This window comes from Mytilus californianus, unplaced genomic scaffold (genome assembly GCF_021869535.1).
Source record: "Mytilus californianus isolate M0D057914Y unplaced genomic scaffold, xbMytCali1.0.p SCAF_69, whole genome shotgun sequence".
Lineage (NCBI taxonomy): Eukaryota > Metazoa > Mollusca > Bivalvia > Mytilida > Mytilidae > Mytilus > Mytilus californianus.
This window is the reverse complement of record NW_026262722.1, coordinates 796,394-822,257: the sequence shown is the minus strand read 5'-3', so window position 1 is coordinate 822,257 and position 25,864 is coordinate 796,394. Positions and strand designations below refer to the sequence as shown.

The following is a 25,864-nucleotide window of genomic DNA, read 5'->3' as shown; positions in this document are numbered from 1 at the left end:
AATCTATATTTCATTATGTATTTTTCACTTACATCTGCTTACCCTTCCGGTGCACCTGAGATCACCCCGTTTTGGTGGGGTTCGTGTTGCCCGCATGTTGTGTTTTGTATACTGTTGTTTGTCTCTTATTCTTAATCATTTATTGCTATGGCGTTGTCAGTTTATTTTCGACACTTAAGAGTTTGAATGTCCTTTTGATATCTTTCTCTCTTTTGCATACGTTAACATACCCAAATATTTTTTTATATTGTTCTTTTTCTGGTATTATATATGTATATTCAATTATCTTTTATTCAATATAAGGAGCATCCTCAATATCATACACATTAAGTACCATCGAAAAGAGGCTTATCAAATTTTTACTTGAGATGCTGCTATCAGAATTAATATTTATACATCCGCAGTTTTGATCACATCCTCTACATTTGGACCATCATGTTGGTTTTAAGTGTGTATGTAATAAAGCAGTACACATAGAATATCTAGTGTCGACAGCAATTTACAAGATTGAGTAGTCGTTGTTTAACAGGAGAACAGAATTATAACAAATATGTATCCTTAGTACACGGATGCCCCACTCGCACTATCATTTTCTATGTTCAGTGGACCCTGAAATTGGGGTCAAAACTCTAATTTGGCATTAAAATTAGAAAGATCATATCATAGGGAACATATGTACTAAGTTTCAAGTTGATTGGACTTCAACTTCATCAAAAACTACCTTGACCAAAAACTTTAACCTGAAGCGGGACAGACGGACGGACGAACAAATGAACGGACGGACGAACGGACGCACATACCAAAAGACATAATGCCCCTAGGTGGGGCATAAAAACTCATCAAAGAAACCAGGCTAATAACTTGGTGCATCAGACACACGTTTCGTCTAAGTAAGACGAATCAAGACAGTTGAAAGGCCACATCAAATACGAAGTTGAAGAGAATAAAAAAACGAAATTTCGGGGAAGTTAAATTAAAGTTCAATTTACACTTGCAGATGTTTTGAAAACAGCAAAATTATCAAACCTGATGCATTTTATGTGCATTTTGAAAATTTGTTTCTTTACAGAAATGATCTTTACCAACATCTAGAGAGGAGTTAAACCACAATAACAAGAAGAAGGCCGAAAAAAACAGTAAAAATATTCATGTTTGCATCTAGAGGATAATACCATTTGAATGTTACTTACTTCTTATTTGTAAGTCAAATGAAAGTTTCTCAACAGTTAATATCAAGGTAATACAAAGCCAGTTCAAAATCATAGGCTACTAGGCTAGTGATGCTGACAACTTTTAATATCAACATGCACATTAAAAACTATAAACATAGAATGCAAATTTCTTTTTTTTTTAAATTTCCATTCATAATCTTACAGCAATGATAAAGCTTCAAATACAATTGTTACACCTTTTAAGATGCATATGGACACACATAAAATATGAAAATAATAATAACGAAAGCTTCTGTATTTTAGCTTTAAATGTCGGTTTTTCTAATAAAAGAAAAAAACTTTAATGCTATATATAGCTATATACAATATATTATGTAATGCAGACAACTGTTATTTACCCTCCACCATTTAAAGGGGGGAAATCTCTCTAATTCACTATTTCATTCTGGGTAATATTTCAAAAGTATATTCTTTGACATGTGATTGGTTAGCAATGCAATGTCCTAATCAAAAATATCTAACCAACAGTAATTCGTTAAATTAATTATTTGTTAATCAGATTCTTACAACAACTCTTCAGAATCTGAAGAATGGCTGTTATTTACCTCTAAGAAGTCAGAGATTTGACACAACAATAATGTTTGTTTCAAGATATGAGTGACTTCTTACTATTTTGACCAAATGCTTTAAGTTTGGTATTACATTAGCAAAAAAGTTTTTTTTAGCATTAAGATATTGTAAAATATAAGTCAATCCTTGTGATCACTTGCATAAAAAGCTTCATAGTGTCACTTTCGGTTGACATTTTGTGATTTTAATAGGCAGAAAACATGACAATGTATAAATATTAGTCAAACCTGCTATATACATCATGTATAATAAGCGATAACTTGTTTTGTCAGTCACAGTTCTTCTTGTCCCAATATGTATTTATACCTATGCAATTCAAACCTCATCTTATAAAGTCAGTATTCTCTGGTACCAGAGGTTCACCTTTTTATACAGTTTGACTGTATAGTTATCAGGTTACAATTAAATCCTTATGGACAATAAGTACCAATGGTAACATAGTGCTGTGAACTTCCTGACCCTGATCCAATCAAGGATAATATCGAATGCACTAAATATAAGTCCTATGTTTGATTGTATAAATTCATATGCTATACACATGAAATAATATTTATATAAATACTCCATAACATTATAAGAAATACTTTTCAACATAATAATACATATGCAAGGCACCTGACTTCACAAAATGTTTACCTAAATCAATATTTAAACTAACAAAGCTTGAAACAATATCTGCCACAATATAATTTATCTGAATATAATTCGTTTCCTCAGTGCAAACATAGGTACCGGAATCTGTGTTTGTAAGTTCCATTGTTAGTGTTTTCCACAATATAATTTATCTGAATATGATTCGTTTCCTCAGTGTAAACATAGGTGCAGGAATCTGTTTGTAGGCTCCATTGTCAATGTTTGCTGTAGCTCTTCCAACCTCCTCATTCACTTTAATTAAAATGCTCAGTAAGTCGTGCCTACAAATGAGATAAGGAATTAGGAACCTTAATAAGTTATAGCTGTATATGAATAAAAGAATATGTGGGAAATATATCAATGATATAGTCACCTAGAAGTCCAAAAGAAAATAAATTACCTGTTAAATATTATCTTTCATAAAACAAGAGGCTACTTAGAGCCTAAATTCCTCAACTGGGAAGATATGCTAATTACATATCTATTTTACCTTCATTGCAATCAGTTATGTTTGCTAAGGGCTATTCCATTAAAATGTATGTGGGAGGGTAGGAAGGGAAGTTTTTAATTATTGAATGTGGGTCATGGTTTTTTTTTTCAGTATGCGTCTATTACCATTATGCAAAATTATCTAAAAAATGGTTCTTGGTTGTATGGATATTTTGAAAGTTCCTTCCTACCCACATACGTTTTAATGGAATAGCCCTAATTTGTAGATTTTATTTATTGGCATTTTTGTAGATTTTGTATTGATGATTCTTTTCACTGGTTACAGTTACTACCTATCTAGTATACTGTGGAATAATTTATTTTCGTGGATACCAATTTTCGTGGACTGATGAAAAATTGTATTTTCGTGGATTCTTGATTTCATGCTTTATTCTAAGTCTGTTTACAAACCTATAGAAAATTTGTACTTCGTTGAAAACTTAAGGATGTTTGCTGCTCTTTTATTTGAATTTTTGTCAGATATTCGGAATCCTCTGGTTTTATCCATGTAGTGCCATTAAAAATTTTGCCCACTAAGCCCCACTTTTCTTTTCATAATTTTATAACATATAGTTTAAAAAGCCATATTTGAAAATCTTGTAAAATCATTGTTATTTTTTCATAGTTTTTGAAAGAAAAAAGGTGCCAATTTTAATAGTATGAAAAATCTAAAGGGAATCATTTCCCGCGAAATTTTCTATGGATTATATCTCAAAAACAAGCACACGGACACTTCATTTTTTTCTGCTTTTTTGTTCTGTTATTTATATACATTCAATTTAAAGCAGTCTTTTAAAAAGCTTGATATTTTGAAAGAGTAGCGAACATCCTTAAATTCGTGGTTCGCCTTTACCCAGGAAATCAACGAAAATAGTATCCAACGAATAATAATGAATCCACAGTATATAAAAATTAGATGTGGTATGATTGTCAATGAGACAACTCTCAACAACAGAGCAAATGACATAGAAATTAACAACTATAGGTCAAGGTACAGCCTTCAAACAATGAGCAAAGCCCATACCGCATAGTCAGCTATAAAAGGCCCCAAAATGACAAATGTAAAGAGAAAAACTAACGGCCTAAATCATGTACAATAGTTTATGATGTAACTGTCAAAAACAAGAAAATTGGACAAAAAGCATCCAAAAACTAGTTTAGTCGGTTATATCAATATCTTTCTAGGTTTTTTTTTATCATTTTAGTTGTTTACAGTTTTTACCTATCTATTATAATTTTTAAGAAAATAGGCAAAACATGAATATTTTAAAGGCAACAACAGTGTATTATGCACTCCCCAGTCTTTTTCCTTATTACTAATTGGGGGAAAGTGCTGTTATGTCATGCTTTGTGCTCACTTACATATTTTATTAAGATGGCATTGGCTACAAATTGCTAAGGATTGTTAAGGATGTATTATGATGTAAGCTATTCTGAATAACCTACAAGATAAATATAGATTCCACCACTGCAACAAGTGTGTTACGATATTTCTCCAATCGAAACAGTTAAATTTTAATATTAAAAGCGGGAGGCTAGCCGAGCTTTTTAAATAATTAAAATTTAACTGTTGAGAGTTATAGTGGTGGAATCTGTTTCTCTAATGATTTTTATCCTTCCTTTTCAAAAAATTTGCAGAAAGTTGTGTTCTTTATGTGATGTCATCAGACATGATCATCATTTCTCATGACATCACAATAGGAAATGCAGAAGAAATGAAGAAAAATTTACGACATAATTAGATTTGACCAATCATTTGCGGACAGATATTTCACTAGTGCGGAAAACAATTTTTTCACAATCGACGTGGAAATGTGAAAATGGTGAAAAAGTTAAAGAAAATATTTAACAAAATGTCTTTATTGCTTGGAGTCATTATACTTATTAATTATTGATCCATACCTGCCAACTTTTCAAAATCTCTATGCTCCTCTTATATTGTCATGTTTTTAATCTACTACTATATTGTATAAATGAGTATGTATGTGCTTAAATACTCTTTTTACTCATTTGAATGACTGTTTTGAGGTATTCAGATCATATAATAAAGAATTTCAAAATTTAGGTCAACTCCTCTCATGGGGAATATCCCTCATAAATCGGGATAGTTGGCAGGTCTGTTGATCATGATTGGTTTTCAACAGACTGCAACTGCCATGTGATGGCAATACTTCATTTTTCATTTTTCATTTTTCATTTTTAATTTTAGTTTCTTGTGTATAATTTGGAGTCCATTATCACTGAACTAGTATACATATTTGTTTAGGGGCCAGCTGAAGGACGCCTCCGGGTATGGGAGTTTCTCGCTACATTGAAGACCCATTGGCAGCCTTCGGCTGTTGTCTGCTCTATGGTCGGGTTGTTGTCTCTTTGACACATTCCCCATTTCCATTCTCAATTTTATTCAGTTGAGCTTAGACAACAAAAGCCATTAAATTGAAGTTGAATCATGTTCCTTTACTTACTGATAAGCATATTTATCCAGATTCTGTGATAACTTATTGATATACCAGCTCCCCTGGGATCTACTTCTGTAGGAAACATAGCCGGGAACAGTAGCATATCCTAACAGGAAATCAGCCTCATCAGGAATTAATTCTCTTGGTCTGTCAACATTTAAATCCTGTCTTTCCTCCATACTTCCTCCAGCATCTGTTTCAATGGCATGTCCTTTAATAAAAATATGACAATGTTTGTAATAATAAATTTTTGATTTTAAATAAGGAATTCCAATAACAACCAGACTTAACAGCAGTTGTTGGAACAGAGATGGAAAAACTCAAATCTGTGTATTTTTTTAAAGCATGATCAAGTTTAAGTCATTCGTTTCACATAATGTCTTCAAGTAAATACTTGAAATGAACTTAAGATACTTGGTATAAATTACCTAAAATTATGTTTTTCATTATTCTGAAAGCTTCCAAATGCACAAATAAATTTCACACATGTGCATGTACTCAGTAATGTACTTATGTAGACAACATTATTTTTTGCTCTTTAACCTTTTAATTTTCTTATTCAATCAGGTTAAATACATTTCTGATGAAATAAATTATTTATTGATAAAATTATTAAGATGCAAACCAATTTTTGTTTCTTATGTCATATGATTTTTGATAATTAGATGGAAACCAGTTAAATATGCATGAAAAACAATTTCAAATAGATTGATGGATGTCTGGTACAAGTAGATACTTTTATGTCTGGTACTTAATAGTTTACCAGTCAGGCCAACAGGTAAATCTTAGCTGCCAATAAACCAATTAACCTTCATAGTAACAATGACTATTTAGGTGAGGGGGTATTCAATTAGGGCTTGTCTTTATAGTAATCAATCCTCGTAAAAAAGATTTCTCAAACCTCGATTTTTTTCTCTAAATTATATAAATGCGGCAAATCTACATTTAATGTTTGCTTAAGCCTTGTACCAGCCGGTAAAAAATAAATGTCACAGATCATAACTGGAAAATATGACCATTTTGGAAGCCATATGCATGGTGTATACAAGTACATAAGGTGTCATATTCGTATCAAAAGACATGATAGAAGACCCATGGTATCCCTTGTATTATAAAGTCTTTTCAAAAACAAAAGAGCATGTTAGAATAGATATTACAGCTCCACAGGTTTCACAGGGGGTTTAATTTTACAAGAATTCAAACACAGATGTACACTTTAATGCAATACCTTCTTGTTTTTCTCTTCCTTGACAAGCTTGAATGAAAAACAACTTTGGTTTTCCTGCCAAAGACGGACATCTTCTGCCAGAAAAACAGCTGGTTAACTGACTAATTCTAACTATCCGTCCATCAGCTCCATAAACATGGCCAAGGACTCCATGTGTCAATATTGACACCACAAGGCAGTCATATGTTGAATGGTCTTCGAAGGCTGTTTCCACCATGATCTGGTTCATTTTTGTCGAGTCCACGTCATTGAACAAACGTACCTCAAAATCTAACTTCTGCCATATGTAATTAAGTTTCTCTAAAAAACAGAAAACAATTATATAATCAATTAATACTTGATACAACTAATCAACAAAAGAGTAACACAATGGGTGTCACATGAGGAGCATAACACTTCAGGAGCACCTGTAATCACCTCCATTTTTTTTATGGAGTTTGTGTTACTCAATCTTTATGATATTGTTTGTCTTTTGGTAGTTTTTAGGTTTTCATAAACTACAAATACTGTCAATGAACTACTTCTGTGAAAAATGTATTGACATGCCTTTACCCATTACAGATAGATAGATAGATACTTTATTCTCTAAAAACAAAATACAAGTTTACAGAGAAACATACAATATAAATACAAATACAATAGTTGAGGTAAACAAATGCAGTACAAATATAACTAGAGGCTCTCAAGAGCCTGTGTCGCTCACCTGTATTTACTGATGCTTTAGAAATCATGTAAAATAAGGTTAAAATCATAACTAATAGTATTAGATATTAGATATTATAATGATATCTAAGATAATAACAAAAATCTGCAAAATTTTTGTAAAATTACTAACTCAGGGGCAGCAACCCAACAACGGGTTGTCGGATTCATCTGAAAATTTCAGGACAGATAAATCTAAATCTAATGAACATTTGTGCCACCTGTCAGATTTAAATACTCTAAATGCTTTAGTTTCAGAGATATAAACCAAAAACTGCATTTTACCCCTATGTTCTATAACCAAGAGGCCATGACGGTTGGAAGGCAGGGTCATCTGACAAATTTTTTAAAACTAGATACCCTAATAATGATTATGGCCAAGTATGGTTAAATTTGTCTCCGTAGTTTCAGAGAAGAAGATTTTTGTAAAAGATTACAAAAATTTACAAAAAATTGTTAAAAATTGACTATTAAGGGCAATAACTCCTAAAGGGGTCGACTGACAATTTTGGTCATGACGACTTATTTGTAGATCTTACTTTGCTGAACATTATTGCTGTTTACAGTTTGTCTCTATCTATAATAATATTCAAGATAATAACCAAAAACTGCAAAATTTCCTTAAAATTACCAATTCAGGGGCAGCAACCCAACAACAGGTTGTCAGATTTGTCTGAAAATTTCAGGGCAGATAGATCTTGACCTGATAATCAGTTTTACCCTCTATGTCAGATTTACTCTAAATGCTTTGGTTTCAGAGATATAAGCCAAAATCTACATTTTACCCTTATGTTCTATTTTTAGCCATGGCGGCCATCTTGGTTGGTTGGCAGGGTCATCGGACACATTTATTAAACTAGATACCCAAATGATGATTGTGGCCAAGTTTGGTTAAATTTGGCCCAGTGGTTTCAGAGGAGAAGATTTTTGTAAAAAGCTAACGACGACGACGCCAATGGACGAGGGACGACAAGTGATGAGAAAAGCTCACTTGGCCCTTCGGGCCAGGTGAGCTAAAAAGGGGTACAGATATATTTGCTTGAAAGATATTCCTTTCTTTTTATCTTTCTAACTGTCTTTTGTGAAAAAAATACAAAAGTGGTACCACTTTATTCCACAAGAAACTAAAATGCAATAGCAACATAAAGGTAGTATAAAACAACTTTTTGTGGGTTAATAAGATGCTTTTAATTTCCAGATGCTGCGAAACATTCTATTGACTATCCAAGAGTTTTCTCCCTTTAATATTTTGTTTACTCCCAAAGAGTTTTCTCCCTTTCATATTTTGTTTACTCCCAAAGAGTTTTCTCCCTTTAATATTCCTTTGACTCCAAAAGACTTTTCTCCCTTTAACATTCTGTTGACTCCCAAAGAGTTTTGTCCCTTTAACATTTTATTGCCTCCCAAAGAGTTTTGTCCCTTTAACATTCTGTTGACTCCCAAAGACTTTTGTCCCTTTAACATTTTATTGCCTCCCAAAAAGTTTTGTCCCTTTTACATTCTGTTGACTCCAAAAGAGTGTTCTCCCTTTCACATGATGTTTACTCCCAAAGAGTTTCCTTCCTTTAACATTCTGTTGACTCCAAAAGACTTGTCTCCCTTTAACATTCTGTTGACTCCCAAAGAGTTTTCTCCCTTGTGTGTGATGTACCCCAATAGAACTACAAGATTATATTTACCTGCATCTTTTTCAGTGCCAGCTCTTGCTGGCATCTCCTTGCTAGATTGATCATTTCTGATTTTATGGAAGTGCTGGTTGTTTATTATTATTGCTAAACCTAAAATTAGATATTCTATTATTGCCAATGTAAAATAAATTACAATACTGTGGATTCATATTCAATTCAGTCAAATTGAGCCATTAAAAATCATTGAAAAAAAACATTCAACTATTGTAAATGAAGAAATTATTGAGCACATTTATTATTGTAATTGTTGAAAATTGGACAAAGATACTAGATAAATTATAGCGATTTCAAGAAAATCTGCATACATTATATATGTTTTGAACTCGAAATGAAAGTTTTTATTCTTGCATTACTAATCAGTTGCACAATTCACCTTAATGAATACCTATCAATAATTTCTGAATTTACAGTATCAAAATGTTAAGTTCTACTTAAGAATCATATAAGTCCACAATCCTCTAGATACTGGCATTAACCCTTGTATTATAAATTGAAGAAATGTAGGCATGATTATACATATGGCCTTTTTTATACATACCATCTGCCCCATTCAAAACTAAGCCATTAAAAAAATCAAGGAAAAAAACTTGAATCCACTACCAAAATGTAAGTTCCACTAAAACAAGATTTTTCGCTGTGTTGAAGACCCATTGGTGGTCTTTGGCTGTTATCTGCTCATGGTGGGGTTGTTGTCTCTTTGACACATTCCCCATTTCCGTTCTCAATTTTAAATTAGATATAAATCTACCAACCTCTGGGTCTGGCGTTCATCTTATAGAAAGGCATGGCAGAATCATCAATGGCGACAGCCTCCATTTGCCTGATGATGACATCATCCTGTCGATTTGGTTGTTGATTTGGTTGTCGTATGCTCTGGTTAATTAGAGGATTCAAACCTGAAAAAAATTATTGGTGATCAAAAAAATTCTCAAAGTATGAATAACAGGATTCATTGATTGATTGATTGTTTTGTTTCTGTTTAATGCCATTTTCGGCCATGTTGGTTTATACTGTGTACTTTCATGAACAATTCATTTTTTCGCAACTTTGAAAATCAACGTGAAAATAAATATTGGCAAATATGCAAAACTATCATCTAGCCTTAAATATATGAATACATAAAAATAAAAACCCAAAATCACAAATAAAAATTGCCACATGTCTTCTAAAAGGGCTAAATGCAAAATAAAGTATAGGCGAAAATAAGTAATATAGTATATCATATAGTCTGTTCCAAGTAAGGAACCTTAGCTTGTCAGTGGTTGTTTTCATATATTTCTGTTTTTTTTTTTGTTATTTGAAGAAATTGGTCTTGATGGCAGGTCTTTCATAGTTAAGTTTAAAGTATACCCAACATCTCCTTCATTTCATGCCAACTTCTGGTGCCATCAAGAATTTATGAGTGGCAAGAGTTGAAAAATCTAGAGTTACCCATACAGACCTTCTAAAATTCAAACTGACCATTATTCCGTGCGTTCATCGTGTATCGTGCGTGTTGCGTGCGTGTATCGTGCGTGTATCGTGCGTGTTGCGTGCGTGTATCATGCGTGTATCGTGCGTGTACCAATCGTGCGCTCATCATTCATCGTTCCGTGTATTTTCCGTGTAACGTGCGTGCATCGTGTATTCTTAATCGTGTATGGTGCGTGTATCGTGCGTGTATCGTGCGTTCATCAATCATTCATTCTTAACCGTGTATCGTGCGTTCGTCAATCGTGTATAACTGTGTACATCAGATAACGTGCATTTGTCAAACGTTCATCTCTAATCGGGTAACGTTCATTCATTGCGGTTTTTATATGATAGTCGGTTATAGAGCTCATCAAAGCTTATATTTTATCTCACGGTTAAAGTGTATATATATGTTCCGACTTTAAATAAAATTTACATTCATACTTACTTTCTTGTGAACACTTAATTAACTTCATCGTACATAACGTTCATACAGATTCATGCATTATATGTAGATTTAAGACAAATTATGATACATTAAGCTAAACATTTTAATGAACATTTTAACCTTTAATTATCAGATAGCGAAAAATTTATATTTTTGTTTAATAACGGCAATGTTGCTGCTATAGTTGCCAAAAACATCAACAATATTTCATTGAAAAGAAACGGCATTTTATTTCCTAGTTCTCAAAGAAAAAATGTTTTATTTTCATATAGTACAGGTGGACACTGTAAATTTTAAATGTAAATGAGTAAATATATTGTGTCTTAAAAGTCTCTCATTATTCTTTTTAAGATTGGTACATACAATGCAAATGTTTTAATGTTTTATGTTTATTTCTGTGATTCTCATTTTATGTTTGTATGTGGTGAGACTATAATAAAATATTGAATCAGTATTAACATGATTAATGTTTAACTTGAGTCATTTCTCCAATGTTGAACAATGCAAGATTATAATTCTTCGCTTATTTGGCAAATTCATATTCTACTAAATATTCAAACATTTAAGTTTTGATAAATACCATTACAAATATAATTTTTGTCTTCGTTTCTGATGGCCACGTGCAGGTAAGGTTATTCCATTGAGAAAATACAATATACAAGATTGTCGGGTAAATGTGGATTGCGGATTAAGATTTTAGATGTCAAACTTGAATTAACAAATTAAACTGAGGCGAATTTAACACGAATATGTATTTTCTCTTCAACAGTGTTTTTATTCTCTGTTCTTTATTTTCATTTAAAATAAGCTAAATATGTTTTGTGGAAAATTGAATACAAATAAACATATGTATTTGAAGGCATTTTTTTAATTAAACAAGTATAGGATCACGCAAATATATCCCGTATTCCTTAAGTAGGATTTTAAATTAAGGTACTTTTTAAACTTGAAATTGTGTTTACGAGTTTAAGATATTCTTTTTTATTTAAATTTTTTGATAAAATAGTTAAATATATTGTACAGTATTATCATAACAAGTCTTTATTTAAATGGAATAAACATGGAACACTTTCACAGATTCACTTTTCATTGTGTTCATGGTTGCATATCAAGGACACCGTTTTTAATGTATGTCTAAAAGATTAATATCCGAAAAAATAATTCACAATAGTACTTTGTATTAAAGAATGACGGATTATTTTACCATGGGGGTATTTTTTGTTCCGTTACTGAGGACATTTTTTTGTTCTTTATGAATCCATATGACAAATTTGACTCCAATAAGGATAAATTTTATCTTATAGAAAAATAGGTAGTTTTTATCCGATAGATTTTGTGTTCATCTTTATCGGATAAAAAAGATTGAAAAATACAAACAATTAATTGAAGTTTCGTATGCATCTATCACGATCCAGCAACTTTTGACTAGTATAAAGGATTGCCTTGGTTTTATAGCTCAAAACGGTATCATTTGTTTTGCTTTACATTGGGTTAAATAATGAAATGTATGTTTCAGAAATTTACACAAGTTTGATTTCGGCTTTGACTCCCGGGGACACTGTCGTTTACAGTAAAAGACGAAAATCTACACATGTACGTTCTTATAAAAAAGAAGTTGTGGTATGATTGCCAATGTTCATCATTATATCATAATTATTGTACTCCCCCTAATAATGAATCTATAATATATGCCACTGGACGTTAAACGATCAACTATTAATTCATCCATCTTATCCTTTTAGTTTTGTGATAATTTGCATATCAAATACATGAAACAACAGGGGCGGATCCAGCCATTTTAAAAAGGGGGGTTCCCAACCCAGGGCAAAAAGGGGGGGGGGTTCCAACTATATGTCCCCATTCAAATGCATTGATCGTCCAAAAAAAGGGGGGTACCAACCCCCTGAACCCTCCCCCTGGATCCGTCACTGAACATCTGCAGAGTTTCACTAAAGTTAGAAGGCCGATATTATTGCACATATAAAACAGACATTAACATCGATCCCTACGTTTTGATCCCCTCACAAAACAACACTTTATAAATTTCATGCATCTATAACGCTTTTCTGGATTTACTTTCACTAGGAACGCTCAATGCTAAATATTTGAAAGCCAAAGAATGTATAAAATAGATAGGAGTGTAGAGCTATATGACCAATAAAGGGCCTATACACATTCACAACATTCTGTGTATTTATGTGTCTGTCCAAAGTCAAAAGCACGTAGTTCAGTGGTTTTCGTAACATCAATTCTGTTATATACATGTATTTGGGCTTTTTTTTGTGGCAAGATACATGTAGCTTTGAAATAAAGAAGGCCGTTAGTTTGCTCAATTGAATTGTTTCATATTTTTTTCATGTCGGGGCGGGGCCTTTAATAACCGACTTTACAGTTCCCGTATTTTTTCATTATTGAAGGTAGTATAGATATAACTGCTAGCATTCCTCTTGATTTGAACTTTCTTGAATAGTTGACTCACTAGCAATTATACCACATTTTCTTATTTTTACATAAGCCTTCAATCCATCAAAAGCCAATTTAGTCTGCTGTAGCTGAAACCTACGTTTCTTAAAAAAATAATCTAAATTTATATACTGACAATTTAAGAAATGTTTGTCATAGATATCTGTTCGTGATATAAGTATCAAAATATTTTAGCTATGAAGATGTGTAAACCCTTAAATAAACCCTATTTCTTTGGGCAATACCTACGGGAATTAAAATAATAAAAACCATTATTAGAAAATCGGAATATATATGTGTGTATGACTCGGAGGTGCAATGGAGATCATAAAGTTTGATGGCCACGCGTGAACTCTGAAGTGCGCTGGTCTGCGCCGAAGCGCGATGAGCTGTTCAATGGTTTATATAACGCGGGATACCTAGATTAAAGTCTACAGATGTGCAATTATTATGAGCAGTATATTTGTTTCAATGTCAGTATATAAAGCATTTACTAGTGTTATTGTCTATGAATGTAATAGTTAAAGTTATCGCGTACTAATTTAGAGATCGTCCTATTTGATGTTTTGCATGTGGAAATTATTCTTGCTTCAACATGTATCTTTACTTAATTTGTTCCTCTAATGAGATCATCATTTACCGTTATATAATCATAAGAATAGTTTCACGGTGGACCCGTATGTATTGAGGGATTGACGCTTCATCGTATGTAAAAACAAATCTTTCGTATATTTCCCGTTTCACAGTCCTACATGTATATTGAATATTACCCACAACTCAGAAAGTTGACCAGCGCGGGGTATGCTTAAACCTCTTATTCTTGATGTCAGGTAACTTACTCGTTTTTATGTTGGATTGCTGTCCGATTGACGAATATCCGTCATTTTATATATATATAACAAACAAATTTAAATTATATATATATATATATATAAAGAAAAGTTAAGTAGAATCCGTATGCTGGTAACATATAAAAAAATTAATAAAAGATAATAACGGTTTCAATTCATCACTTTTACTAGCATTTTCACTGCTTTTACTGATCTTCAGGTAATATATATATATTTAAATTTGATTTTTTAGGGATGTATCCAGTTGCACCTTTTCATTTAAAATATATTTCCGTGAAGTAATCTCAAAAGATTACTCACTTCAATAAAAAATAAATAAGGGAAATGAAACCTCTTCTCGCATGTTGCTCTTTGTGTAATTGTTCTCTTCGACAAAATACTGCCTTGAACTCAATTTTGGTATAAATATAAAGAAGCTACATTTGGTTCTTAAATGACAGTGGCGTAGCTAGACGTATAATGATCTGCACGCAGAAGTTGCCAAGCGTAGCGAGGCAAAACAAAATTTTGAACCCTTTTTTTTTTTACAGAAAATGAATCTTTTTTCGATCTAAGATGGTTAATTTTGAAGTGAAGTATGCACAGTTGAGTGTTTTTCTATACTAGTATATCAAATCAAAGACCTAAAACTGACTAAAAAATTCTAAAACTTTGCAATGCTCGCCAATTTATTATGCTTCAAAGAAAGAAAGGGCTAGAGAACTGGATCATCTCATGACATATATGTTAACATACGAAAACAAAGCAATTCAAACAATCAATTTTTAATTTGGTGATATATGAATGTGACGTTCGTATGTAAGACCGTATGTAAGACTGAAGTTAACAACCGAGGTCCTTTAGGAGAGTAACATTTTCATTTGCCTAGCATTGTTAAACGTGTCAATAACTTCTTTAGTGTCAATGTCAAAATCAGAATGAACGTGCAGCAGTGCAAGTGAAGAAAGTCTTTCTTGTCCCATGGTCGATCTCAGATAGGTTTTTACGTGTTTCAGAGCGCTGAAAGAGCGTTCAGCAGTAGAGGTTGAGGGTGGCATGGTGAGAAGTATTTGCAGAATACAGAATATATTTGGGCAAAGTTCTTTCGGCGTCATCTTCAATTTTGCACAGAGATGGTCTGGTTTCTTAGATAGATAAATATCCCATCGCGCAACCCACCTTTTAATTTTGAGAATAATCTTCTGATTGAAGATCGGACTCGTAGGCGCGAAATATGCGAATTTGATGGTCCCGATTCAAACTTTTCAGATTGTTTGGAAGAAGCATCTGTCAAGAAAACGTTCTTCCGAATTGACAAGACGATCTTGTAGTTCGTTTTAAATTAGTAGATGGTCTAAAAATTGTATATACCGATGTACTACGCACAACAAAACTGAACTGATAGAAAACACGGAAACCTTTCTGACAAGTTGAAACACCTATATATACAAAGTGACAGTCAATCACACTCTTTCTTTTTTTGACTGCTATGATTTTTTAATTATGATTTTTTTTGGGGCCATTTGGTTTGTGCACGCAAGTGCGTCGTTGCGTCAATGGTAGCTACGCCACTGAATTGGATATTTTTTAAACACCTAAAGCTAGGTAAAGCCTATCTCTTGATATAGGCTCTTAAATTCGGCAACTTTTAGAGACCGACCGTGCTTGGGCTGTATAGCCAGTCAAGGTCGCTAAACTCTCATTATCCGTTTAGAGACTTTCTGAAAATACGATGGTTACTGTCTCATTAGAAACTAAAACCTTATCAAATATGGTGGCCTTCGGCTGTCATCTGCTCTTTTCCGGTTGTTGTCTCTTTGACATATATTCATTATTTCCATTCTCAATTTTAAAATAACTAAAAATATGATAAACAGTTGTCAGATCAATATTCATTTAACAAGCCAGTGCGTTGATACAGGTTATATTCTACTGAATTTACTATATCCGTTATTATTACGTAATTATATAAGTCCCGTGTCCAGGTAAAAATAACAATTTGTGGTTTGTATGTCAGGTGAAAGTGACAACGGGTGGTATGTATACTAAAATGTTTATCGTCTTCCATTATACATGAGGGTGTGATTGGGGGTTTATAGAATAGAAAATTATTGACCAAAAAATAGAGAATACAAAAAATAACCAGACAAATATATAGAAAAGAAAATGATGAGGTTCTAGAATATATGGAATAAAGAATGATCGACAAAAGGTATAACGATTAGAAAAAATTGCCTAAAATGATAGAATACAGAAATAATGAATCCCTATTCAGACCCTCATAATCTGACGATGACATTTAGCTTTAGGACAATTATGGGCATGTGATACAGTTTTAGAACCACAGTTATTTTTTTTTACAAAAGTTCACATATATACAAGCTAATTTTTACAAAATCAATTTGTATATGTAATAAAAATTATATCTTCATGTGCTAAATTTAAAAGACAAATGGGTTTGAATTATTCGACATTAAAAATTTTTACTTATAACATTTCGGTTTCTTGGACATTTTTGTCCTTTGAACAGACATCCTTAACTTTTTTGTTTCAAAAGATAAAGATATGCGGATTTCGGTAAAGAGATTAGGAATATCTTCGTTATAAAATTGGGCTCTACATTTGTGTAACAATTCTTTGTTAATATTTAATTTTTGTGAAAAGAAATTGATACAAGAAGAAAAAACGGTATTTTTGTTGTATATCTATCTAGTTAAAAAAAGTCGGTAATTTCTTCATAAAAGTTGCAACGAATAATCTTCATACAGTATCAAGCAAAATGTCATGTCTAAAATGAGGGGGCCATAACTGATAACAATTTTTCCTTAAAAAAATGAAAAAATAATTATTTGGATAAGAAAATAACCCAGATATTTAGATATATTAGAATAAAAATATTTTTTTAATTTTTTAAAAATCATTTAATATTCATCGGTTTATGATTAAATGAAAAATATAAAAAATTTTAAGTTGTTTTAAAGGAAGGAAAATAATGTTTGTCCCGAGAAAAAAGCCCCCCCCCCCCCCCCCCACTTATAAATGATCATTAATTTACCTAAGTGGGGGCTTAAATTTGGAGACCGATCGCCAGGCCTGATTGCCATAAACAACAGATAACGAACAGCAAACAGTGGATACATCAATTGATATGTACAATGTATGAAAGTCAACAACGGACACAAAATGATTGCACTGAATAATTTCAACTACCATTGAGATCGTTTTTTTCAAATCTCCTTATCAAATTAGAAATGCATTTTAAAAAACCTTGGGATATCTTTTACAGTTTGGAATTGGAATTGGAATTTAAATTGCATTTCCCAAAGAGTTTCAGGTAAAACCCCGAGAATCTCACCTCCTAGAAATTTGAAATGCCAGGATGTTTGAAAATATGTATGAATTTTATTACATACTTGAAATTGTATAAGGAATATAAAAAGATTCAGTATGTTTACTGTACAAACAAACAACAGACACCAAGTGATGGATACAATTGTGGCTTATATTGTTTAATTCATTTTTACTGAGAGCAAAATTTGATTGGTTGATTATTCAGTGGTTGTTTAAACGTCCAGTGGCAAAAATTTCATGCATATTCAGGACGAAAAGTCGTTTCAGAAGAATATTATGAAGTATTTGGTATTACAAATGTTTAAATTTTCTCATTATTTGGTAAATTTCATTTTCTTAGCTATTTCTAATTAATTTGTACGAATCAGATTTTTCTGACAAATTATATATTTGCTCTAAATTAACTCATACGATTCTGATAATATAAGGAACGTTGTAACTTAAGTAAAAAAAAAAGAGATTATGATTGTTTAATCAGTTGTTATGTAAGTTCGCTCGTGTCAGTCGGATCACTGATTTTCGGCAATATCAAGGAAAAACCTGCACGTTCCAAATATTGTTCAACTACTCATTTAATGGTGATTCTTTTTCTTTAAAAAATGGAATTTATGTAATAAAAATCTATCTATCTCTACCATAGTATGAAAACAGAGTACAAGTAACACGTCCTTTCTAGTCCTTAGAGGCATATTATAAGTCCTTAGCAGTGTTTAGACGTACAGGCAGAAAACAGTCGAAGGCCACGAATGGGTAGAAAATCCCGCACCGAAGGCGTTTTTCAGCTGGTCCCTAAACAAAAATGAATTTTAGTTCAGTGATAATGGACATCATACTAAACTTCGAAACATACAAATATTTCCTAAATTTCGGAATGTAAACATATGATAATTAATTAGTTAAGGTTACAAATTTAGACAGATAAAAAGAAGGGGGATCAATTCATTTGAATGGGGACATATGGTTAAAACCACCCCTTTTATCCTGGGTTGAGAACCCTCCTTTTAAAAATGGCTGGAATCGCCACTCTTTAAAACGTAGCAATTTATAAATTATTTATATTAAGTAGGATTATAAAATCGATGAGTTTTATAATTTGACAACACTCATTGATATTGGAAATACTATCCTACAATTAATTTATTTAATACATGGAGTGGTTTAGTAAAACTGTCGACCAATCAACACAGAAAGCAAAATATCTAAAATTTGTATACCCTTATAGATTTTCATTATCATACATCAATTTTAAATGCAATTCCAAATAAAATGGCTTTGAGAACCGTGTATTAAGCGCTTATCGTTCATTCGTCAATGATTCATTCACCGTGCGTGTATCGTGCGTGTATCGTGTGTTCATCATTCATCGTGCATCGTGCGTGTATCGTGCGTTCATCATTCATCATTCATTTTTCGTTAATCCTCCGTGTAACGCTCATCGCTCATCGTGCGTGTATCGTGTATCGTGCATTCACCGTGCGTGTATCGTGCATTCACCGTGCGTGTATCGTGCGTGCGTGTATCGTGCGTGTGGTCAGTTTGAATTTTAGAAGGTCTGTAATATGATCCATTATTCTAGTAAGTTTGAATAAACTGGATAAAAAACAAGAAAGATGGTCTTGAATGACAAACAAGAGGATTCATATGTACTACTCTCCCTCTCCCTTACATGTTCATATGACTGTCATACAAGTGAGAGGTTTAGCTAGCTGTATAAAACCAGGTTTAATCCACCATTTTCTACATAAGAAAATGTCTGTACTAAGTCAGGAATATGACAGTTGTTATCCATTCGTTTGATGTGTTTGAGCTTTTAATTTTGCCATTTGATTAGGGACTTTCCGTTTTGAATTTTCCTCTGCATTCAGTATTTTTGTGATTTTACTTTTTGTTCCATCAAGAAATTGAAAAAAAAAATTGGAAATTAATATTTTGTGAGGTGCAGCAATATTGATAGTATGGTTAGTATGTTTGGGCTGAAATTATCTGCATCAAAGTAAGATACTGGGACTCTTTTCATAAAAAATCTTAAGAGTAAAAATACTCATAGGTCATACACATTTCAGCATAACTTACGATCAATTTTACACCTAAGATATTTGTGAAAAGAGTCGCAGTACTGTACTGGCAAAAAAGTTACAAACATCTTTGCAGTAATCCAGTACTAAAACAAGAGGCTGCCGAGTGACAGCAAACCGAATTTTCCTGCAGAGGTCGAACCCTGAACAGTTGAGCAAGTATGGACACAACATTTAAGCTTAAACAGCTCTGAATTTAGATTGTGATTGAATATTTAAAATAGATTATCATCTAATTAATAAAGAAAATGATATTTGCAAATCTGAACCCCAAACAGGATCATGTAAAAATTAAACATTCATTAACACACACAACAAAAATAAAATACTAAATAACAACTGTGACATATACCTTCATAACATACATGACTTAAAAAAAATAGTTATTAAGAAATTTTGATGAAAATTTTCATTACTGGTTCATGGAATAAGTTTGAGTTATTTTCCTTTTAACAGAAATATGGTTTAACCTAGTACTCTATTATTATAATCACTAAAAACAGTTCTCTAAAATTAGATATGATGTAACACAATGTATATCTATTTTCAAATTATAATCAAATATAATTAATAGATCCAAATATTTTTCTTTCATTTGTCACAAACTAATATAGATCTACAACTTATCTATGATCAATGTCAACAACTTTATCTACATAATGCAATGTAATGAAATATATCCTTTAATAAAAATAGATTATCTTATTAAAGGAGTTTACTTCATAAAAAAATTTTATATATAGTATTCAGAAAATTAGTTTATACAGAATAACAAACAAACCTACAACAAAATTCTTCAAACAATTTACCAAAGAAAAGAAAAAAAAATCCAAAATGTCATTTATCATTAATACAATGTCTTTTAAAAATCTTTTAAAAAATGAGTTATTTCCCTTTGTACAGTAATTGATTAATTCATCAAAAATTGAAATCCTGGGAAAGAGCTATAACTGAACAACGAGAAAAGCTAAAATTGTGAAAATTGAACTTGACCTTCATTTAGTCACAGGAAACAACATATCTAAATTTGAAAAAATTTCTTCAAAGCGTTTTCATGTAAATGAACAGACATTGTTTGGCAGCCGTCCACCCGCCCGCTAGCATCCCGCCCGCTGAACATCCCCAAATCAATAACCAATTGTTACTTCGAAAATCCGCCTAATGATATTTTTTTTTTCTTGCAACCTCATTTAAAAAGAAAAAAGAAGAAAACAAAACAAAAAAGTTTTTGTCCTTATTACTCTCTTTGAAAATTACTGTACCCATTTCACACTAAAAGAAAAAGTCCTTTAACAGCTTTCCATGTACATTTATCTATATTGGGACCTCTGATTGGCCTGTAAACACATTACTCACTTGATTGATGGGTAGAGGGTGTGGCTTGCATAAAACATTACCTTAGACCTATCATTTTGGACCTCTGTTTAGCCTAAGACACACTACTAACTTGGACCAGCTTGTGCTCCTGAATGTGACTGATTGATAGGGGGTGTGGCTAGTATAATGTATGACCTTAGACCTATCATATTGGGACATCTGATTGGCCTGTTAAGACATTACTTACTTGGACCAACTTGTGCTCCTGAATTTGACTGATTGATAGGGGGTGTGGCTGCTCTAAAATCTGTGTCCTCATTTCCTTGAGACACTCTAGCCTCTCCTGTAATCACATAAAAATAATACATTTATACTGCAGTCAGCCAATTCAACTATTGTACATACAACAGGTATACAAATAAATTTTTGCTATACTTGTACTTGTACAAATAAAGTCTCCTGTTACCCCGCCTCCATGTGGAGCAAGCGGTAATGTGGATATTTCTTTTTTGTATAAAAGTAAATTTTTGGCGTTTTCTTCACGGTCTGTTTTTAAACTATGTCGATTTCTTTAAAAGTTAGGAACAACATTTTGGATTTCAACAACTAAGGTTTTAAGTGGCAGGTGTAAATTGCAGGATAAAAACAATATATTTATATTGTCGGAAATATAAAATGTATTTATACGCAAAACAGGAGTAAGCTTGGCGAGCCTCGCTTTTCGTCCTGTTTCTAAAGCTCGTACAAATACATTTTATGTTTTCCAACAATGTACATATATTGAATATTTACCATTATTCAAATCACATAAATCAAAGATACAAACAAAGGTCACAAACAATAACTGAGGGAATCCCCTGAAATCCAAAAGGAGTGAGATTGAGGGCATCGACACGGGTAAGTGTCTCCTCTATGCATGCTTCACAAGCCATGAGAATCTACACACAGTAAAAATGTCAAAATCCAGAATAGGACTAAATTTAGATGTGTTTAATGAGATTTGTTTTTGACTATGTAGAATCACTATTTGCAATTTTGCATTGTGATGCACTATTTTCAGTGGTGCATTCTTCACTATTTTTGAAGCATCATGGATTCCTCCAGTCTGAAAAATCAGTGGAGCCATGCCAATTTTGACATTTGTTTTTATTTTGCTGATTGTTTTATCAGCAAGAGCATGATGGGGAGCTAGGACTCTAGAACTTATGATTGCAGAGATTTTCTTCTTAACTTGTTGGAGTATTTTGAAGCTATGTAGTTAAACCTCTATATCATAAATACTGTACACCAACATATTTTAGTAGATATTTTATTTTGCGTTAAGCCCTTTCTAGCCCACTTCGTGGCCCATTAATTTTGCAATTTTCAAATTCTTCTAATGTAGTTAGATAAGGAAAGATTCAAGTTTTAAATTTTGTGCGAGGATTTATATTCGCGTCATTTTTCTACTCACGAAAGTTGCGAAAAATAAATTGCTTGCTAAAAATAGTTGGATTACAGTATACATCACGTTATTAAAATCTCTTTGTACTTTGTCTTGTTCTTATCTGCATATACTCAAGTTGGAAATGATAGAAAAAATCCACACTTCTAACTAGGGTACAGAGGTATATCAGTCAAATATGACTAGTCTTACTGGTGTTGAGTAAACATCTTTTTTTTAATGTGTTGAAAAGGAAGACTGCTGGTGCATGAGGTCACAAGTCACCTATCATGCCTATTAAATATACAGAGAGAAATTTTAAGTGAATAACCCAAAATTTCCAGTATTCACTTTAAAAATTCACCCCTAACAGTGATGTTGTGTGTGTGACGTGAACAGTTTTTCAGGGTAGGACCACCCTGTTGATTCATATATTTTTTTATTGGTTTTTGTTTGTGGTTGAACAATTTTTGATTTTGAGAATGAAAAAGTTTTGATTTAGAGAATACAAAATTTCTTGATTTCATCATCTACATGTCTGCTTCAACTATTGTCAACAAAGTAACTAAAAATTTGAGGTTCCTTGAGAATAAATAAATATGTAGTTTTTCCTTTACCCACAAAATCCAAGAAAATTGATATACCACAAACATTATTGGATCAACAGTGTATCAAGTCAGGAATAGGGCAACTTTTGATTTAGCCATTTGATAAGGGACTTTCTGTTTTGATTTTTTCATTGAAGTTCGGTACTTTTGTTATTCAACTTTAAACCACAACATACCCGATGAGACATTAAAATTTTCCTCTTGATTTCCACTTCTTTCTGATCGTGCATCAAGATTCTCAGATTCTGTAATGAAATGCAAAGTAATTAACAACATTTTTACAGTACTGCCAAGTTTTCATGAAGCAAATGCATGAGATTTGGCCAAATAGATCAAAGGAAAATGCCAAAAAACAGGCATGAAAGTGTGCGAGTCTCACGCTAATTGAGTTAGACTTGGCAGCCCTATTGTAAACGAAATATGTGTGTGTCAAAAATAATAATATTTGTTAGCTAGTTTCTTTAATCTACCTTCATACAAATGTAGAAACTAAAAAATTATGATAAGATGGAGAAACTTTTACTGTTACCATCAAAAAGCAATACCAAAAAAGTTATTTAAATTTCTTTCAGTTGGCTAGATAAGTATTGAGACAAGCTACCTATAGGTGCTCAAAGCAAAAGGTTAATGAAATTGTCAAGTTGAAAAATTCTGAACTTTGTTAAAGGGGAGTAACTCAAAATAATATCAATCTGTTCAAATTTAGTGTCAAGACTTTTTTTCTTTGTTGAAGTTTGGTAGGCATGGTTTTCATAACATAGGTTTGTTTTTCTTGGTGATTTTAGAAATTTATGATAAGGGGTCAAAATCAAAACCTAAATTAAAGCAGTTGATTATGGATAAAATTTGAATCTAAGGTGTAATTTTTATTTCTTTTTTTTTTGTGAATCTTACAATCTCAAAAAAATCAAAAAGCTTCTAAACAAGCATAGAAATATATGCATATCCTAATTTATATAATTAGGAGTCTATACAATCTTACAAGGATTTCCAACTTCAATTGAAAATCGGTTGGTTTGAATATTCATTTATGAAAAATACAATGTCTACCTTCTAGTGTAGGTTTTATAGTTTCAATTGGCACTAAGTATAGAATTTTTTAATCATGAAATTTAATATTCTGTCATTTTTCATATCAGTTTAAAACATTTGAGCTGCGTCAGATAGACATTGACCTTGTGCAAATGCAGGTATACATGTATATGTATAAGAATTTGGTTGGTTTTTTTAACATTCAAATGCGAAATAAAAAATGAATTTTGATGTATATTGTCATGTTTGTAGGGTTCTTATAACAACTCAATTTTCAAACAGTTACACACTTTCCGTTGAGATTATTCTCACCCAAAAAAGGTTAACAGATTGATATTCATTTGCATAAGGTTGATTTCTATCAGACGCAGACGATTTAAAGGGCAAAAATCTTATACCTTGCTCAAATTCATATTCTGATTCATGACTGAGTCGTGCATACTCTTCAATGGCATCTGTAAATCCTAACTGTTGAAAAGCATTTAAGAGGCCATCTGCACTTGGACTGGTACCCAATTTATTTCTCTGTTCAATAAACCAGTGTTTAAGGAAGCCATGAACTATCAGCTCATTTGTTGGATTTGCTTGCATTATTTGTGATATTCTGTCATAATCAATCTGCAATGCTGAAGGAAGCTGCGTCCAGTCCTCTCTTCTTGCTATGACTTCAGAAAGTCCAACAAGTTTACTTTCAGTAATTGACAGTTGTATCTCTGACAAATATAAATCAAAATCAAATTACAAGTGTTTGTTTTTCTAAATTTGGAAATTAATTTTAGCTGTCTTGCTATCTCCGGCCCCAGTGGCCAAGTGATCTACATGATCTAAGTACATGTAACTTACAACACTGAGGTTGTGAGTTTCCATCTTGCCATAGAGAGACTTTGATCTTATTAAAGTAGGATTGCAATTTGACATTTTCTGCTGAAGGTGGTCTTCTACTAGTACTCTGGGGGTACATAGGTCTATGGTTCACTGTAGGAGAAGTAATGCGGAAACGCTATGCACCTCTTATGCAAGTAAACATGGTAAATACTCGAAAAAATTACAAAGTTCAATTATCTCCGAAAAGAGCAAATATCAATAAAAATCAAAACCCTGACCACATGCACACCATCAATATATGTTCAAACAGCAAACAAAGTGAAAACTTCCTAGCATTCAAACTGTAGGAGGAGTTATCTGGAATAGCTATGCACATCTTATGCAAGTATATACTAAAAAAATGACAAAGTTCAACTATCTTCCAAAACTGAAAGTGCAAAAATCAATAAACATGATAAAAATCAAAACACTGACCACATGCACACCTTTCATATATACAAACAGCATGTAAAGTGAAAACGTTCTAGATTTTGAACTATAAGAGGGGTTAACTGGAATAGCTATATATACACATAATTGGATGGAAGGATGCATATGGATGGACAGACGCACAAGGACGGACGTACAGGGGTAAAACAATATGCCACAACTTTCAGTCGCAGAGGCATAAAAACCTTAACCTTTGATTTTGGAATGTAAGCATGATTACCCATTGTCAAAACTATTTAAGGAATGACTGTAATATTTTTTCTGTCTATGAAGAAATAACATCAAAAATGTGGTGCACACTGAATAACCCGCGGGTTATTTTAAAGTGTGCACCACATTTTTTATGTTATTTCGAATAGACAGAAAAAATATTAAAGTCATTTCTTATAATTTAATTCTTAATTCCATTTTAAACCGGAGTAAACCATGAAAAACGTTGATGACGTCGCGGTCACATGACAAAATTATGTCTATGAGCTGATAAACAAAACAACGTCAGCCAATCAGAAAACGCGTTACATCTAAAATTAAATTATAAAAAGATGTTGCC

At 32.3% G+C, this 25,864-nt stretch overlaps 1 protein-coding gene across 1 annotated transcript in view; it reads right to left on the bottom strand.

Moving 5' to 3' along the window:
* Positions 1–1,327: 1,327 nt before the first annotated feature.
* The window catches only part of LOC127707399 (caspase-1-like), a 35,733-nt gene continuing 11,196 nt past the window's right edge, over positions 1,328–25,864 (bottom strand). Inside the window, exons 2-9 of the mRNA XM_052211877.1 lie at positions 24,399–24,711; positions 23,145–23,213; positions 21,185–21,280; positions 9,754–9,897; positions 8,993–9,091; positions 6,612–6,911; positions 5,390–5,594; positions 1,328–2,716 (exon numbers count right to left, since the gene is read on the bottom strand). Coding sequence (XP_052067837.1) covers positions 2,584–2,716; positions 5,390–5,594; positions 6,612–6,911; positions 8,993–9,091; positions 9,754–9,897; positions 21,185–21,280; positions 23,145–23,213; positions 24,399–24,711 — 1,359 coding nt within the window. The 3' untranslated portion in view covers positions 1,328–2,583. The remainder of the gene's footprint in view (positions 2,717–5,389; positions 5,595–6,611; positions 6,912–8,992; positions 9,092–9,753; positions 9,898–21,184; positions 21,281–23,144; positions 23,214–24,398; positions 24,712–25,864) is intronic.